This window comes from Hermetia illucens, chromosome 4 (assembly GCF_905115235.1).
Source record: "Hermetia illucens chromosome 4, iHerIll2.2.curated.20191125, whole genome shotgun sequence".
In the NCBI taxonomy this organism is placed as follows: domain Eukaryota; kingdom Metazoa; phylum Arthropoda; class Insecta; order Diptera; family Stratiomyidae; genus Hermetia; species Hermetia illucens.
In genome coordinates this window covers 123,960,377-123,979,179 of record NC_051852.1, presented here as the reverse complement: position 1 = coordinate 123,979,179, position 18,803 = coordinate 123,960,377, and the positions used below count along the sequence as shown (strand labels likewise).

The window sequence follows — 18,803 nt, the reverse complement described above, 5'->3', positions numbered from 1 at the left end:
GAAGGGACGCGCCTGATGGGAGATTTGGCAACTCCACACACGCTCAGCAATCTGCATAACCGACTAGGCACGACTCTTCTGGCATGTCGAGTTTAAGTAGACTATCATAGGTAGCGTTCTACAGATCCGGCCCTAGGATGTTTCTCTGTGCTACCCCTGACGTGACCTCCATTCTCCTCTGACCCTCTAGCGTTTCAGAGAGCAGGGAGTGGTTCCTCAGATAATCCCCCAATATCCGTAAGAGATAGTTCGCACATGGAAAGTACGTCTAGTGTGCCCAGAATGCCTTTTCATCTTACGGTATTGAAGGCGTTTCTAACGTCAAGCGTTGCGAGGAGCATCATCCTGACGAGTTCGGCGGCTATGCGCCTCCGCTCGTCTACCGATATCCTCGACTTGCATGACAGTGATGCTGCAGATCTTCCTACCTTAAAGCCAAACTGCGTGCAGATAAGTCTTCGGCAGCGCGTATCGCTTCAATGAGTCTACTTCTGATGAGCTTTTCCGGCACTTTTTCAGCAGTGTCAAGCATACATAGTGGGCAGTACGAATACGGCAACTCGGGGTCACCTTTCCTTTTGTGGATCAACGCAAGTGTCGCCACCTTCCAGCGAGCAGGGGAAATGCCCTCTTTGAGGCAAGCGTTGAATGAACCGAGCAGTAGGTCTGGCCAGTGTTGGAATACAACTTTGTACACCTCTGCTGGAATACCATCGGGTCCTGGCACTATCTTGCTTTTCATAGAGAGGACTGCCTGTTCTAACGGGTTTATAGCTGACATTATCATCCCGTACGTGGTGCGCAGGGAATAGTGCTTGTACAATGCGGTCCATCAGCTCGGCCTTAATTGAACAAGGTTTCCGCAGAGCCCCGATTTTCCGGGTTACTAATTTGTAACCGTATCCCTACGGGTCTCCGTTCACCTCGATGACCAGATCCCGTCAGCAGCGGGCTTTTGTTCTATTTATTGCGCTGCGGAGTCTCCTCCTGATTTGCACTTTGTTATTCTGGTACATGCCTCCTCCCGGTCGCTTAGACGTTGTATTAATCGGCAGAGCCTGTGGCACTCCTCCCGAAGCTTTGCAATTTCCACCGTCCACCAATACACAGAAGGTTTGCCACGGCTCCATAGAGGCTCCGCAGCACGTCGTTATCAGGTTCATAACTGAACTTATGACACTATCAGCAGCGCACCACCCCCAGCGCGGCCCCACCTGTTCCAAGAGTTTTGATAAACCTCCCGGTGTTCGCTTTCGCAAGGTTCTATGCACAGAAAAATCGAAGTGGTGGGCACACCGAGAGTTTGTGTCCATCACTTAGAAGGTAATGAATTGATGGTTGCTTGCCGAGGAATCTTCCAGAACTCGCCACCCGTCCACCAGCGACACCAGTGACTGAGCGCCGCAACGTTGGGGTAGATCGGGTGTTTAGAACTACCAGTACTATTTTCGCCGCCTTTTCGAGAATTCGTCTTCCTCTGGAGTCTAAATGAGGCATACTCCCTGCCTAAGATAGCGTCCTTCGAAACATCAATCCTGCGGTGAAAGTCCAGCATCTTCTCATTTGGGGTAAAAATTATCCTTCAACACCGAATCCAAACAAAGCCATTCCCTCGGCCTAGGGTAAGAACCCTAAGGAGGGTGCGCCATCAGGTATCATCAGGGTACAATGAAGCTGGATCCTTGTTGCGGTACTGCTTACTAATGAGTACTATATCAGCTTTCGTCTCCGAACTGCGCTAGCAACTCGTGAGCGGTTGTACTCCGGTGCATATAGATTTGTAGCTCTTTCCAGTTCTGCTTTGAAGACTGGATACAGCCCGCAGTGTGTGCAACGTTCTCATTAGATGCGCCACGGCCCCTGCATAGGACGCAACTCACCTTTACATTGCAGGTGTTCGCTTTATCGCCTGACCACATTCACGGCATGTTACCATTAACCCTTTCGACCACCCCATTAGCCCTTTTCGATTCTGAAGGCTTCTGGTCTATTGAACGGTATTTCTGCTCCTCAGCTATTTGATTGCCTTCTATTCCAATAAATTTAGAGCCTAGAGTATCTTACCTTATCATACAGCACAAACATATTTAATTTATTAAAACATTTCCATGAAAATTTAGGGTCTACCTGTTTGACTTTGAGTGCTTTGTAGCCATCGGGGTGTTACTTGTGATCACAATGTTCTGCTTCTTATACTTCATGGAGAAGTTAATGTGCATATATTTGACCGCTTGCATTCTTATCAGTACTTTCCCTTGGGCCCATGGTGAACAGTTGCAGTCTTGCTGCTCATTCGTGTTTCAACTTACTTGCCGAAATGAAACTGTGTTGTCTATTCCTCGAAATCAGTAATTCAGGAATCTCCCTTTGCTTTAGGCAACTCTCGCCCTTAGTGTTACCCCAAGATATATTGGGTGTGAAGATTAACAAAATCCAATCCTTAAAGGATATCAGGCATGCAATTAGACACATTTTCATTGCCCAGGTAATACACATGAAAGGAAGTCTTTTTATTGGCACCTGTTTCCTATTTAGTAACTTCTATGTAGTCAAGTCTGATGGTTTTCTGGTGAATGGTACCATGACGGTCGGAATTAAGTTGATGCTTAGACCCACTCTCCTGACACAGTTACTAATAATTATCAGTTCTAGTTGGATTCTATCGCATAGAATGTGTTTTTATCCATCCCTTGACCGGAGATAGTAGCATGACCTATGGACAACCTCACGAATACAACATTCGTGAGTTTATAATTAGTACCTATTGCCTTCCTTTAAAAGCATTTTGTCCATTCTGGAGGTCGGAATATTTCTGACTTTGCAGATAAGGTGATTCTATATTTTCGCATGCGATGAGGAGCATCCTCGACTTCTAAAACCGCGCACAGAGCTTCATATATCCGTTGAGCCGAGTTACCTCGGCATCATTAGTTCGTCAGTTTAACCCATTAGAAGTAGTACTACCATTCACGCCGTGTGATTTTAATGGTTCAAAAATTTCGATTGCCCATTTTACAAAAGTTTTCGGTCATTCCATATTCTTTATTTTCGAGTTTTCGTCATGCCTCCCTTAATTTGTCTTTCCTAAAATTCCTAAAATTGTTCGGCTTGCATTCCATATCGCATTATTATACGTCACCCGTGCATTTTTATACCTTCACCAGTCCCCGATTTGAGTTCTTCGGTTCAGCCTTAGGACCTCTCTCCTTATCCTGGAAAGGTTCTTGTTCCAAAAGCGTACCTGCGTTGAAGGGGTGACCATCCTAACGGGCTTCATATGTCTTATAACCATTCAATTGAAGTTTTTTACCATCATTTCTGTTCGGGTGCGGTACAGACTGCCAATTAAAAACAAGTCAATAAACCAGAAGTTCTTCTTTAAAAATAGTTGAGTGGACATTTGCCCCGTTTGTACTTAGTTGGTAATGTATATATATGCATATATTATGTCAGACAATCCACTTTATCATGATGTTGACATTAAATTTCTTGGATTGAAACAAACGCACAGAACCTTTTAACTTATTATAACTTTAGTAGCAATTGTGCGATTTTTACCAAGCTCATGCTTTATAATATAACATAGACCATACTATCATTCTTAGAGTCTGCAGTGGGTTACTGAAAATTGTAGTAATATACTATTATTAGCGTCATTTGAGCGAATACAATTTTTTCCGTTGGATAGTTTCTGAGAATGAGTCTGTGAAAGAATTTATCACTTTCCAGGCCCTGCTCTTCTTTTGAATCAAATTTCAGAAGTCAGCCTTTCACTTGATACTCCACATATCCGGGGAAAATGATTTTCCACCTTGCTTTTCTTGTGTGGGACCACCCCCCTTCAACGCAGAACACGTTACACATTGTATAACCTTTGAAAAAAGTGCATGTGGCAGACAGACAGACAGTAAATCGATGTTAGTCAATCACAAAAACTTAAAGACGTCATATTATATAGTTAAAATTTGGATAAAGTGCACAAATTTGTGCTACGGAAGTTGGTTCTTAGTGATAGATCAGGTCAGAGAGTAAACGATCTCTGCTTCTTACGACGAATACTTGGAGGAGCTTTCGATTCAGTATGGACCTCGAGGTCGAACTAGATACAACTGAAGGTAGAACCCTCTTACGACATAAGCCAAATGCGGCCACAGAGATGAAAATTCGAAATCTACAGTAAGACATATGAGTGAACTAGTGATAGGAAAAGTTTTACATGCCTCCTCATGGGCAAGGTAGAACCCAGACTGTCACCCGAAAAACCTCAAAACAGATGTGAGAACTCGGCTTACAACGCAGGTTAACGCTTCGGGGTTGCGAAATTAATGAGCGTTGTCACTTTACCGAAAAGAATAGAGGCTGAAGCTATGCGAGGGTCTTCACTGGATACCAAGAAGGAAGAAAACTGTTGAAATTATGCTTAGTGAAACATGCTACAGCCAACCTTTCAACGTATTATAACTGATGTAACACTTGAATTGAGGGTTTTTCTCCCCCCGTTTTCTTTTTGCTCTCTTCCGAATTGAATGTAGCCAGAGGCCAATAAAATAATTAAGCAAATAGAGGCCAAAGTGGCAAGGGCCTAAATGGGCCTCTGTAGGCATTTAAGTGGAAGAATTAAAATTCATCTATTTTGTAAAACCTTTCGCAGCTCTTCTCTCACAGTTGACATGTTTAACTTCGATGATCATGGATTCATCCCAAGTTAATTACAAACGTTTATTTAACGGAAGGAGTAGGGTACCTGTTTGTCCTATAGAAAATCAACTTTCTCAAATTGTAGAATTCTCGGTATGGTCTGTATTTCCATTAATGTGGTGTCAGCTACATGATGATTCGAAAATGTCAATATCAATTTACGTAATAAATCATAAATACAGCCCCGCAACTACTGATTACTGTATGCAATGGAATAAAGTGTGAGTGGCAGAAAACACGTAAATTCCATTAACTACGATGGAACCATATTAAAATTGGAAATTACACTTAGTTTGTAAATATTCGAATGCCTCCCTACCCTCCCTAGCTAATAGTTTAATCGTGTACCACTTCATATTATTTGCTACACTCCTCCTTTGTTATGACTAAGAATATTAAAGAATAAGGATATTGTCCCGCGATGTTGAAGGAACGAATGCTAAGAGCCTTTTCACTCTCGTCTAAATATATACGGAAGTGAGTACATTTCCTATTCTGTGCGTAAAATGTGAATTCCATCTTCTTTCCTCAACTGCTTTAGTTGCCCTGGAAAATGTGGATTTCTGGAAATAAGATTGACTTAACATAAATTGTAAGGAATTTTAAAATAAGCTTCTTAGTTCAGGGACTTTGTCCAGATTTAGACATGAAAATTGGTTAGAATTTTAAATATATTGAACGAACTGGAAGAAGACTGAGACTGGAAGTTGAACATTGTCTGAATTCACTATAATTTTGAAGGAGTTAAAGATTTTAAGGCGAGAGAGCTTAGTCCCGCAGAATATTTGTTAGCAAGCTCCTTGCAGATTAGCCATTCCATATCCTCTTTCGAGATTAACAAAGTTAGGCCCATATAAGAAAAGGAAGCATAATTGCATAGCAATGGTTCTATCCCTTTTCATAATCGTTTTAAGGATGATGGGTAAGGTAAATGTACTAATTATTAAAATCCGCTTACTCCTTCTCTATATATCTACTATATATTACTCTACCTGGCTGTCTGGTCAACAGTGTTTTTCAAAACGAATCAATCTGTTTGAAAAAGTTTGAACCCTTTAGTACAAAATCTTGTCGAAGAAAGTATCAGCGGTGCAGTATTTGTCATTTCCGATCGATGCTCCCCTCCCTTTTTTGGGATGCAAAAGGAACATGCTGTCGTGCCATCATCAGTTGCACATCGTTACAGGAACCGATGTGGTACCAAGTTTGTTCACAAATATTGCTATTTTCCATAAGTTGTGGTACATGAAGGCCAATGTGACTGAAGAAGCAAGCAGAGCGGCTCCTCCATCCCTTTACTTCTTTTGCCATCAACTGCAAAACAGCCAAGAAAGCCATCTGCTCTTCCTCTTAATAAGGAAGCTAGATCGAGCATTAAACACCTTCTTAGTCACTACAAGAACATGGAGGAATACGATCGATAAGCATGTTCCCTAATTTTCGGGTCCAAGGGTACAATCAATTGCAGAGTTCGGCATCAAGCCAAAATCTACGCCACGAGCCGAATCATCACTCATTAAATTTAAACCCCAGGGCAATGTCGCAACTATCGCTCATGCGACTGAATCAAACACCGCTCTACAAACAAACATTAGCTACCCCTGCCGTAGAAGCGTTCTTTTGGGCCGCAATTGTCACCGTTAGTGACGAACATGGTAGCTCTTTTAACTGCCGGACAATTCTTGGTTCAGGCTCATTATTGAACTTTATCAAGGAAGATGTATCAAAGCTCCTGTCGGTCATTCCTGCACGCAGGTTCTACAAATTGGGCAACATATTCACGAATCGCTAGGTACTATGCGAGTTACTATATAATCCCTCCACAGCAGTTTCTAAGCCTCAAACAAAGCTCAGTGCTCGAGCAACTACAACAACTAGTGGTTGCGCATTCCAATTCGTTTATTGTAGAAATGCCTAACACTAAACAAAATGATTTATTAGAAGCTCCAAGAACATGGAAAGGATTATTTGCCTGTGAGCAGCCAGGCTGTAGCATCGACCTTAGGCAACAACAAATTCAATTTATTAACAAACATCATCTTTTGGAACACATGGTGAAGCTAAACGTCATACTATTGATGCCTCACCACTGTGCGCTTAAACTACTATTAACGATCTAAGCTGCAGGTCCCAAAATTCAGGATGATCTGTTTTCAATTCGCAGTCATTTTAAAATGTCACATTGACATAACGAAACTGCTCCACCAGTTTATAGTCAATGATTCTGGTGAAAAGGTCTAGTTGGACTGGTAGAAAAACTACCCACAGGAAACATTGAGGTGCTTCAAACTTCAGACCTTGGCCACCTGGCCACCATGTGTCTTCAGAGGGTTGGGCAGGAGATTCGGTATATACTCCGTAGCATAAGCAATATAGTAGAATTTCAATATCGATGTTGTCTTCAACAGATCCGATCTCTTACTTGAACAGAAGAGACAATCTCTGTTATAGACCATTTTCCATTTTCCTCCTCGAGAAATGGTGCTCGAATCACGACAAGCTGCTCTAGAGTATACGCTTCGATGAGCAGATGCTTTAGAAGCTGCAGTGCACGATAGGATTATTCTTATCCCTTAAAATCGACATGTTCAGGGTAACGACGTTTTCTTTTAGAAACATTGGGTTATTTATTCACCTAACATCGGCCGAATATTTTATCTCCTTGTGTTGGCCCCAGAAAAGCTCGACGAAGTCGGCAAAATCACAATTCCTTGAGATTTATTCACCCTGCATGCTCCGCAATCGATACAGTTATATGGCTTCATAGATTTGCCGGAGGAAGCTCACGACATACCAGCTTACATCAGAACCGCTGACAAGGATAGTACAGTAATTTCACTTTTGCTTTGCTCCAAGCCTAATGCCGGCTCCACACGCTTGGCACTAAAAGCTTCACAAACGTTTCACTTGATGTTGGGGACCAAGAATCTTGGTGATTTGTGCCAAAAAAACACCCTCGGTCGGATCGACCACAAACGCTTGCAAGCATATAAAATCCAAACAAAACACTCTATCCACATCCTTGAATTTCGACCCTTTGTTGAGATTTGGCAAACGTGTGGATCTGACATAAAATCGCACTAATAAAGAAGCGAACGTTATCTGGAGCGAATTTCACCAACAAAACCGGAAAAATGTTAGCCCTGAATCACAAAGCCAGATTTTGATCCAAATGTGTGTTGGGGCTTAAGAAAAGATCTAAAGTTTTCCTTACTCATCATAGAAGGTGACAAAAAGGGATAGAAATTTATGAGATAGCATCCTGCAAATTTTCGAACTTCATTGCTACCGAAACGTCAACACCTCGGATAGGAGCTTATCTCACGGCAACCATCGAAAACAGACTACGATTGACTACTGAAATGTGCGCACGCTCCACGACAACGGTAGCGAGCGTCCTCAGTATACTTGCTTTCTTCAACTTGAGTGGGAATCCCAGGAACATTTTGGGCCTAAGAGAGGTAAAATGGTGGGACTCTGGAGAGTATTCCTCTCTCTTTTCCGGCAATGTGCTTTTGGGCTATGGAAAGCTAAGTGGTAGCAGATGCGAATACTGTTTCGGGTTTCTTTTAACGACTATCGCGAGGCGCGCACTCTTGACCTGGGAGCCGGTTTTTGACAAGATTCTTAATGCTAAATTTAGATCCAGGTTAAGGAGCATTGTACAATGCTACGCACCAACGGAGACTTCCGATGTGGTGGAGAGGGAAGCTTTATAGGAACAATTAAACGCGTTTCACGGGAAGCTTCCTATGAGTGATCTGAATGTCAAGGTGGGATCTGGCAGCACCACAACCACCTCCTCATTTTCAGCACATTGTTCGTGCACATGGCCAGCCATAAAGTCAATTGGGTGTCAACTGACTGATACCGTCCGAGTAATCAGATCGACCATATCATGAGTACATCTAGAAGTTGTGTCCCGCTGATATCGGCTTCCAAAGTAATCACCATCTGATGGTCACAAGAGTGGGAAGCTACGACCCTCTAAGTTCAACATCGACCGCTTGTATGAGCCAGCCGTTGCTAGACGGTGGGAGGTTTACCTTGCTGATCGCTCTAGGATGTTACAGATCGCAATGATTTCAGAAGTGTATACCACATCACGAAAAAGCATACATTTGGTCGAAAATCTTTCGATGGTCCTTTGAAAGATGTTAACGGTCAACTACTTATCGACGGTAATCAACAACTGAAAAGGTGGAAAAAACACTTCACCTAATGAAGTTCCCCTTCTTAAGGACAAAATGGTTAGTCACCGTAACATGCGGATAGGCGCTTTCAATGCACTCAAACGGAATAAAGCCGCTGGTCTTGACGGTCTCCCCATAGAGCTATTTATCGCTGCACTTGCAGTTACTGCACATCTGCTGCTTCCTCTCGTTCGGAAATCTTGTTAATCCGAATCCTTTCCCAAAGTGTCCCAAAAAGGGGGACCCGTTTTGAATATGTCAATTAGAAGAGTATCTGAGAGCTCCCTGCCGTCGCAAAGATAATAGTTAAAATAATCCTGTAACGCATCAAAGAAAATCTGGCAAGCTTGATCGACGCAGAGCACGCTGGTTTTCGCTTCGGGTCCTCCTGCGTTGATCACATCAACATCCTTTAAATCATTTTGTAACAGTGCACGGAATTTAGATCTTCGAACTAGATGTTTCCAGATACATTAACAGCGCTAAATCTGCTTTCACTGCCCTGTTTAAAATCTGAAAATACAGTTATCTCAACACTAATATCAAGTCTAGACTGTTCTGTATCAACAGAGTACGCTGGCCTCATACCAACTCAAAAGAAGAACTTGGCATACAGGTGTGGCACCCGTACGCCATGTGATCGGGAAAACGGTAGTGATAATGGACATGTCACACATTAAAGAGGGGTGACAAGTGCATTGCGGGCTACGCCATGCAGTGGAATCCCCTATTCGAATATGGCCGATGAATGGGTTGCCCTAAGGCCATTTGGCTCAAAGGAGGAGAGGAGTGCGGTAAGTCGATGGCGCGTAGATGTGGTTGACGAGCTACCCCACCAAGTGGTGAAGGCAACCAAATACATAAAACTCGTCATGAGAGAGATTCATATGCGAAATATGAATGTTTACAAACTTCGACAAAAGATTTATATAGCGGTTCTTCCCTGCTTTGTAATTAAGAAATTGGGAACAAGCTGGCTACAGACTAGTTAGTTAGGTAAAGCTCTTATCTTACCTATTGACACCAAACAACTCAAACAGCTACGTTTATGAGGAATGCATTTTAAAAGCGTTGACATTAGGAGTGCCTCAACCAGCTTTAGCAGCGATACAAGTTTAGGGAGAGAGTTTTACATTCTCTCCCTAAACATGACCCAGGATTTCTAACATCCAAGAGAAGCACCCTAAATATCGTTGGCAAGGTAGCAAATGCCCAATTTGAGATCCTCGATTAAGATTTTACAGAGCAGATTGAAAATATCATAGAAAAAATGCACCAAAAAGGGGTATATTGTTAAAATTGGCCAAACATCAGACCATTATCCTTAATACTAATCAGAACTCTAGCAATTCCGCTTCTGCTAATTGGTCACCGAAACCATCAGTATCTAGATAGAATTCGAATCAGATAAGTGGCAGAGCGATACCGGGCGCACTGGAAGAGGGCGCAATCTGCCGCGCGGCCGACTTGAAAGAATGGGGTGAAATGACCATCATCATCAACGGCGCAGCACCAATTCGATATGCTTAAAAGCTGTCTGACGGCCTGGCATACGCCATCGTTCTATCTCAGGCAAGGTCTCCCTCCTCTTCTTTTTCTACCATAGATGTTGCCCTTATAGACTTTCCGAGTGCGATCATCCTCATCCATACGAATTAAGTGACCCGCCCACCGTAACCTATTGTTATGTAGGCTCCGAATTCGTCCATCCTCACGTAGAGGACCAAAAAATCTCCCGCGGATTCTTCTCTCAAACCCCCGTTGCTAAAAACGCAGGTCTCCGAGCAATGCATAAGGACTAGCCACAGTCTAGAGCTACGATAAGAGCGAAAGCCTGGAGTGAAGTCTCTTTGGTATGGGTGAAATAATGTTCTGGGCGTATGGGGCTATCCGAACTAGAAAGATAGCAAAGAATATCTTATAGATAGTGCTCAGCAACATGATACCTTTATAATTCCTGCATTGCCTGATATCCCTCTTTTTATTTTTAAATTTTAAATGCTTGTAGCTGGAGCCCAGAATTACGTAGTGAAACTGGTTTTGATTGTTTTACTACGGAGCTGCATCCACAATTATGGCTATTAAATTATATTACATTATAGCCGCTTCCCTGTTGGAAAAGAATAGTCTTTTATATATAAATCATTCTCTAAAATGTAGGGTGGTAAATCATAACCACCTTGTAAGGGCACCAAGAACGTGCCCTCCCACGAATCACCCTACAGGAATCTACGCAATTCGAATTTAACCTTTCCAATCTTTTATATCCCTTATCTTGGTAGAGTACTGTTTATAGCGATACGGTCCACAATTTAATTTTTGAGTGTAATAAACAGGTTTCCATAATAAATTATATGTTTGCAGCCAATGAGTTTTCGTTTATATCACATTCACGAAATTTTCTTTTTTTCTTACAGGTGGAAAACTGCTTGTCAACCTATGAACCGCATGCATGCATAGTTGCTTATTCCGTAGTTGATCGAAACTCCTTTCGGATAGCTGAAGAAATTTTGAATTACCTGTGGCAGGAGCATGTCACCAAAGAGAAGGCTGTGATTCTTGTAGGCAATAAGGCGGATTTAGCGCGATCAAGAGTTATACCAACAACAGGTAAATAATATAACAGATTTTGTGTTAAGTTTGAATACCGTACAATTATGGGATCATCTGACATAGCATAAACAATATATGTTTGCCTTAACCCCTGTGTGAGACAAAGCACGTTAACCACGGCTAAGCGGCATCTCTGTGGGTTACTAGCAATCTGCTTCACTGTCCTTTCGACTTTTCGAGAAGCTGAGGGAAATATTAAATTCACCAACAAAGAATTCATCCTGCCACAGTTCCTGCTTATTATCTGCCTACAATGTTAACACGACATTTCCCTTAACGCTACATTCCCCTTCCTCAGTAAAACCATTTTTCCTAGGCGGAGTGTTCTCATTTTCCCATAAATCGAGCCATTGGCTTTATTAATTAAATTCTAAACGCCATAACTAACCATACCTTTTAGGGTTTGTCACAGTAATTTCTTGGAATAGTCCTATCAAGAAGCTTTGGTGAAGATTTCTTGAGTCAACTTTTTGAAAAATTTATCTTGAAAAATTGTAAAATAATCCAAATTTCAATATAGATCCCTCGGGAAAATGGGACATGCCGGTAGGAGAGACCGTAAATGAATGATGACCTGATGTGACCATAACAGTGTCCTTTTTCATTAGATATCAAAATAAACAAATCAAAACAATATGGGGAAGTTTGAAAATATCACTCGATTCGAGCCAGGAATATTCTGCTGAAATAAATTTCGGTAGCGAGCCAGAAAGAAGCACAAAAAGTCGGAATTTCTTGTGTGTATGTGAACTTTAGAATTTAGACTGCAGGGAGGAAAAAATTAGTCGCGTTGCTCTCAACCTAAGTACAGCAGATGGCACAGCTGGTATAGATGGAGAATTTACTTATAGAAATCGAGGTTCCACATTATAAGCTATTGAAGTTGTTCGAGTATTCACACATTGGATAGGTGGGAACAAAGACCTCCATAAGTCTAGAGCCTTTCGACCTTAAAAATAGGTCCCTGAAATTCCCATAGTATTACCCGACGCATAATGGTAGTCTAATTCTTTCTTTGTGGAATATTTCTTCATGTCGTTCATATCTTTTCGGCTGTTTTGTTCAAGTTTGACCTGTAATCATTGCTATATACTACAAAATTATCGACCACCCCTCTCCATACGGAGATATTTCCTCTCTAAACTTAGAAACGATGTAATCTTTCCTCATTCTACTTATAGTCAAGGGTTTAGGTGGCGCCCCTTCCGATATTATGACAATTACAATATTAGTCATTGCGTAAATGGTAGATTTTACATAAAACAAAAATTTGTTACTCTCTGTCTTTTTTGACTGCTTTGGAAATCTTGAAGAGATACTGCTGCGCCAAATTGCAGCTGTGTGTTGGATCTTCACCCGCCAAAACTACCGCCACTTTCTCTTTCTTCCTTCTCCCCGGAATCACTACAAAGCATTACTTCACGAGGAGTGCTTTCCTTTTGTCCCTACCAAGCACTGCCTGAATCTTTGTGCTTGCTTTCTTCCGAGCTTCCCTGATAAGGTTTTACGGGTTTATGCTGAATTTTATAGAATCCTTCAAGCTCCTCCTTTCCGAACAGTAAAATATGACATGTTCAGGATTTTCAGATGCGCAATCCCATTTAGGACAATAAAACGAATCGTCGATGAATCAACTCTCCAATACAGATAATCAGTGTGTGGGTCCAGCGACTTTTTTATAAGGCATCCCATCTTCGTCGTCACTTTCCCAGTGATTCTCCTCTTCTGCTTCCGATAATTCTATATATTTTTTAAGTAGATCCATTCACCCTTTCGCATACAGACCACACATCATACATACTTATCAAAAAATCCATCGAAACCATTCATGCAGTAGAGCCTGTTGCCTCGCCTGAGTCATCTTGAAGGCGCTGTGCGTTGCTAAAGGGGAAGTCATGTTTGTCCTCCATCGATCGCTCTCTTACGCTTTCTCTCATATCGGTATCGCATATAAACGATTGGAGCAAACTAGTTCAGTCACAAAAATTAGTGGCTTTATTTCGTCCCTTCACTGCTCTGCGTAGTCCATACTAGCGATGTTCTATTGTTTACCGCTTTCTCGCTGGCGTAGGCCAGATTTCCCGACTTTGAAATGATAGTGGTGCCACCGTCACGAATACTAGCTATTCCTATTATTTTATTCACCTTTCTTTCGTTAGATAAATATCTGTTATTTCTAGTAATATTGTTATGGTGCTGATGGTCTTATTAGCAAATACTCCAAGAACTTCGGGTTATTTTGTGACCACAACCGCATTGAAATTATCCTGAAACCAATTTTCACAGCCCCTTTTACATGGAAGCATGAACACCCCACTATACAGCAGCGCCTGCATTCCTTAAGTCCTTTATCTGTTCTTTTAAAAGACGGCTTTCGATTAGCTTAGTCATGCTACTAGGAAATCCATTTTAACCAATTCCCAACTAGATGATTTATCATAAATACATTTTTGAGGTCAAACATCACGTGAGTACAGCACTTTCTGAAGGACTTCGCGTCCCAATTTAGTTTCAATCGTAGAATGGGCTTGGCAAAAAGCAAATTGTTGTTCCAATAGACCACCCCTATAACCTTTGATAGGGAAAAATCTGTTCTAAATGACCATCTTTCGTACCTTCTCTATCCTCGATGTGATGATCAGTGTTGTGACGAATGTAAAAATAGGAGATGGTCTTTCCACGTAATATGTAGAGAGTGCCTACCCCGCTTTACGATTGGTTCAAACGGCATTGATGGCGCTTGGTCACTAGGATACTAGGCACGACCTTTTGATTTCATCGAGGTCTTCTAATACAGTTGCAGACTACCCAGTACGCACAAGCTATAAAATCCAAAATGTCGCATTCCAGGGTGCAACCCCAGCCACCAGAGGGATCCAGTTTCAGAGGCACGTGGCTTCGGGGAGTTTTCACTCGCTTCCACTACACGATCTACAGATCTTTCAGACTCTGATGCGATTCTAACGCATCATATATAAGGCACGTACGCTTTTGTACATTACGTGAGAGGGACTGAAGTGCCACCCTTTCTATCCTTCGAAAATCTCTGGCTTCGTGATTGGCCATGATGGTTGTGGCCGTCCCTCACATTTTCGACTATTACAGTGTCTCAGGTGCTTCTTCCATTGAACCAAGGAAAATGCTAATATCATGCATGCTTAAACATATTGATTAACAATTCTGGGGTGGTCTTATCACTGAGCCAAAGGACTCTATTTGGAATGGCACCCAAACCAAAATGTTTATTATTTCCCATTCTCTGACAAATTTCTACTGGTTCTCGTTTGGTTACCAACGGTATGGTGAAGACATTTAGCACTGATTTATATTCTTTAGGATCCTCTTTATGGGGAAGGCAGAATGCCCTCGCAACAAATAACAATAAAATGTGGACACTTAAATCAAGGTCATTTCCTTCAAAACAACCCAACCAAAAAGACACTTTTGCAATAACACTAGTGTTATGCGATATATGAAGTTCAAAGAACTGGATAGATCCTGGCCTAAATCCAGTGCAGAATGTCTGGTATAAGAAGTTTACCAGTATACGCCCGGAGGAATTCCACTTTTCCTCACTGCGCAAATTCCAGTATTTATCCTTTTTCCCCCGTTCCTTCAAGGACTATTCTTTCGTTGTTTGCTGGTTATTTCGTTTTCCACTGTCCATTTGCGTATTCGATCCTAGCTCATGTGGGAGCTGTATCTAGTAAGTCTATTGGCTTCACGTACCAGTACTTAATCGAAATAACGAGAAACTCGAAACATCGAGTTCAAATCGGGGAGCTTCCAAAAAGGATAAGTCGCGATGTAATGAACACGAATTTCGAAGGATGATCAAAAGTTTGTCCGCGTTGATTTTTTTCAATCATGACATCAGAGCTAACTTTCAATTCCAACCATGGAAATACCCTCCGACAAGCACTTGTCCAGTTTGTCAGTTTGGAGGGTGGATCGAGTTTTTGGCACTGCAGTTCTCCTAAAGTTCTTAGCAAAAGCGGTCTATGTATTGCTCCTCCTTGTCCTGATAACTCAAGACCTATTTGAATTTAAACAACAGTTAGCGTTTGTAATGAGGCGGTAGCGTCTCTTCTTTTCGGGTGTCATTTTGTGTTTGACACATCTTACCTATGATTCATTATTTTACCAAAAGTAACAGCTTCATTAATCTTTCACAATACTCGAAACTATAATAATAAATTGAATAATTGTGCGATCTGAAAGAGCCTCGAAAATTAAATTTTGATTACTCCATTCCCAAAAATTCACATTTTTTGCCATCTTCCAGACTATCATCAAACCAATTCACTCCCGTAAATTAGGTCGCAATTTTTCTTCTTAAGAATCCAAGTCTCCGAGAAATATGTAAGAACTGGCAAAATCATTGTCCTGTTCAGTAAGAGCTTTGACCATATGGTGAGATGGCGCCTTCCTCACTTCTTCTGCTTTTCGCAGTTTATCCTGGATTGCTGCGATTATGGAGTTGATCACATCCCAATCCTCCTGGCAAGCTACCACTCATCGGACAAATTTTTTTGGTGAGAGCACTTCACCTATAGTTTCATCTAGGTTTCTTCTTTCTTCCCCGATCCTAGGACATACGAACAATACGTGCTCTGGGTCCTCTGAGACCCCGTGCTGCTTAAAATTGAGTTTCCCGTCATCATCTTCTTTTTCTTCTGCCTTTGTCCCGTTCACAATCGGGGTCGGCTCATCGTGATTGGTTGCGCCATTTTATTCTATCAAATGCCTGATCTGGATGCAATCACGAGTCTTTTAAATCCCCACCCAGCGTATCAAACAACATTGTTTCGGCCGGCCTTTTGGTCGTTTACCATCGATGTTGAGGCCAATCTTGGCACGTGAATTCTAGTTAACGCGAATTTCGTGACCATACAATTGAATACGTTTCTCTTGCAGTTTTTCCACGACCGGTACAACCCCATATCGGTCGCGGATATCCTCAGTTTTCCGTCTGTCATCACTTCCAAGTATTTGCTGGCCGGCTTGGAAGTGATGTTATGATTCCTAATTCTAATGCAGGTGTGATTTCTCTTTCAGGGCTTAGTGATGAGAACCGCTTCCGTCTTTTCCTCCGCAAGTGCCAGTCCAGCACTCTTTAACCAAGCCTATACAGCACCGATCGCTTTGCTTGAGTACAATTCAGCATCTTTGATTTGTTCTGCGACCACACTTACGAAGACAATGTATCCTCATCGGTATTATAGCAGAGTGTCCGTTTTTACAAGTAGTTATCAACAATAACAGCGAAGGTGGTGGGGACACTAATCGTTGCCAGAGAGGTACCAATTGGCCGAGCTGAATGCGTTCACATCCAGAGTCACCACCACGCAATATTTGCTGATACAACTTTTTCCATCAATTGCATTTTCGGCCAAGCTAGTATCCATTTTGATCGCATCAATGGTTGATCTGGCTTTACGGAACCCATACTCCCGATTTGAAAGGTCTCTTTGGTTCTCTACGACCGGGAGCAATCTATTATAAATTACTCAATCAAAATACTACAATCTATTATAAATTTTGCCCATAGTGTCTAAAAGATATATAGAAGGGCGGTTCCCCTGGAGGTTTTCTAGCCTTAGGCGACAGCACTAGCTTCTGCCGCTTCCATGGTGCATGAAAGATATCCTTGGATATGCACGCTTCAAACAAATCCGCGAACATATCCGGTCCATATTTGAGGATAAGCTTGTGGAGTTTATTCGGTATGCCGGCCAGACCCGGGGCTTTGCAGTCACCTATTTGACTACAGATCTCCAGCAGCTCTTTCCTAATGACTGGTGGAATCAGCGTCACATTCAAGGGAGCGCTGGAAAGTTTCAGTACCCCCCTCTTGCTGGAGAAATAACCCCTGAATTATTTTTAACAAGAGCATAGGGCACGTGATCTGCGGAGGTGAATGGCCTCTGAATTGTCCTGTCACGATTCCATAGGCACTAGAGTCTGCCTGTTCGCTCGTCTATCTGCCCATATGTCACACGTATTTCTCTCAGAAACTATTACATCAATTGACACCAAATTTGGTGGAAACGTGGGAATTGTGAATGCAGTTATAGTTACATCGTTCTACGTGTAAGTTAAGGGGGATCTCTACACGTGCATAGAGCGGTGTAATTTTTTTTACCAAATATAGTCATGTGGGGTATCAAATGAAAGAAAATTTTGACATTGAATGCACAATGGAGGAGGGCGAACCCACCAAACCTGAAATCTGAAAAAATCAAGAAGCTGTCACCATTGAGCATATGTTGATGAACCGCTTGTAATTGGGCACCTCCATATTTAATCAATTCGGCTGTAATTCCACCGGTTCCTGGCGACTTATGGAAAGGGTATTAGTGGCTCTGTTAACCGATGGAACGAACGGGCTGAGCAAGCTGAGAGCGGGTTACCATAGAACTCCGTGATGCAAAATACTCAGACGATTTAAAGTTCAAAGCTAAAATCCGATATCATTGACACATGGGAACGACGAATATTCCTCCATATTTTATATCACATATATTCGGATTTAAAGTGCTGGCCTTATATATTCAATCTATGTACGAATCCGCACATCTACATATAAAACGCGCATCAAGTTTCCTTTCTTCATAAATTATAAGGTACGTGTTTCCTTCACTCGTTTCAAGTTCACTGACATCGCAATAATAATAAATTCAGGATAATGACTAAGTGCGAATCTTGTGAGTTATGTCTGCATATCACCCACAATTTTCGCACTTTAACGTTCCCTTTGTCTGCAGAACTCTTCTTTGACGAAAATTGATTATGACTATTTATTTGATAAGGCGCCATCCCCTGGAATCCCCGAAATCTTTTTCATTTCTCGCTTCGTTATTCAAACAATACTTAATAAATCATCGTTTACAAATTATAGTCATTGGGGGAACGCATCAAAGTCAACACAAATTCAGATACTGGAAAAATTGGAAAGACGAACTTGATGGGATTCTGTCTCTTTCCCAATTATTCAAGACACCAAATGCGAAAATTATTCATTAAAATAAATAGGTCCCTTAGCAAATCACTTTTAGTGCGTGGGAAAACAAGTAGGGGAAGAGAAAGGACTCCGAGCAGACAAAGTGATTTTTTTATTGCTCCCCAGCAAGCAAATTTACCCAGACAATTTTCACACTTATTAATTGCAGGACGCGGGCTTGATAGAGTTTGCTCTGTGCCCACTGCAAATAATGTTGCAATTTAATTTCACCTAATTGTTTCCATTCTAATAATTGAAATGACTTCTTGGCTTGGGCGGATGTTTGCGAGAAGGTG

General features: G+C 41.8%; 1 protein-coding gene across 4 annotated transcripts in view; it reads left to right on the top strand.

Moving 5' to 3' along the window:
• LOC119656024 overlaps positions 1-18,803 on the top strand; it is a 260,457-nt gene that overhangs the window by 220,823 nt on the left and 20,831 nt on the right. For all 4 annotated transcript variants that reach the window (XM_038062287.1, XM_038062286.1, XM_038062289.1 and 1 more), the window contains exon 10: positions 11,309-11,501. In XM_038062287.1, coding sequence (XP_037918215.1) covers positions 11,309-11,501 — 193 coding nt within the window. The remainder of the gene's footprint in view (positions 1-11,308; positions 11,502-18,803) is intronic.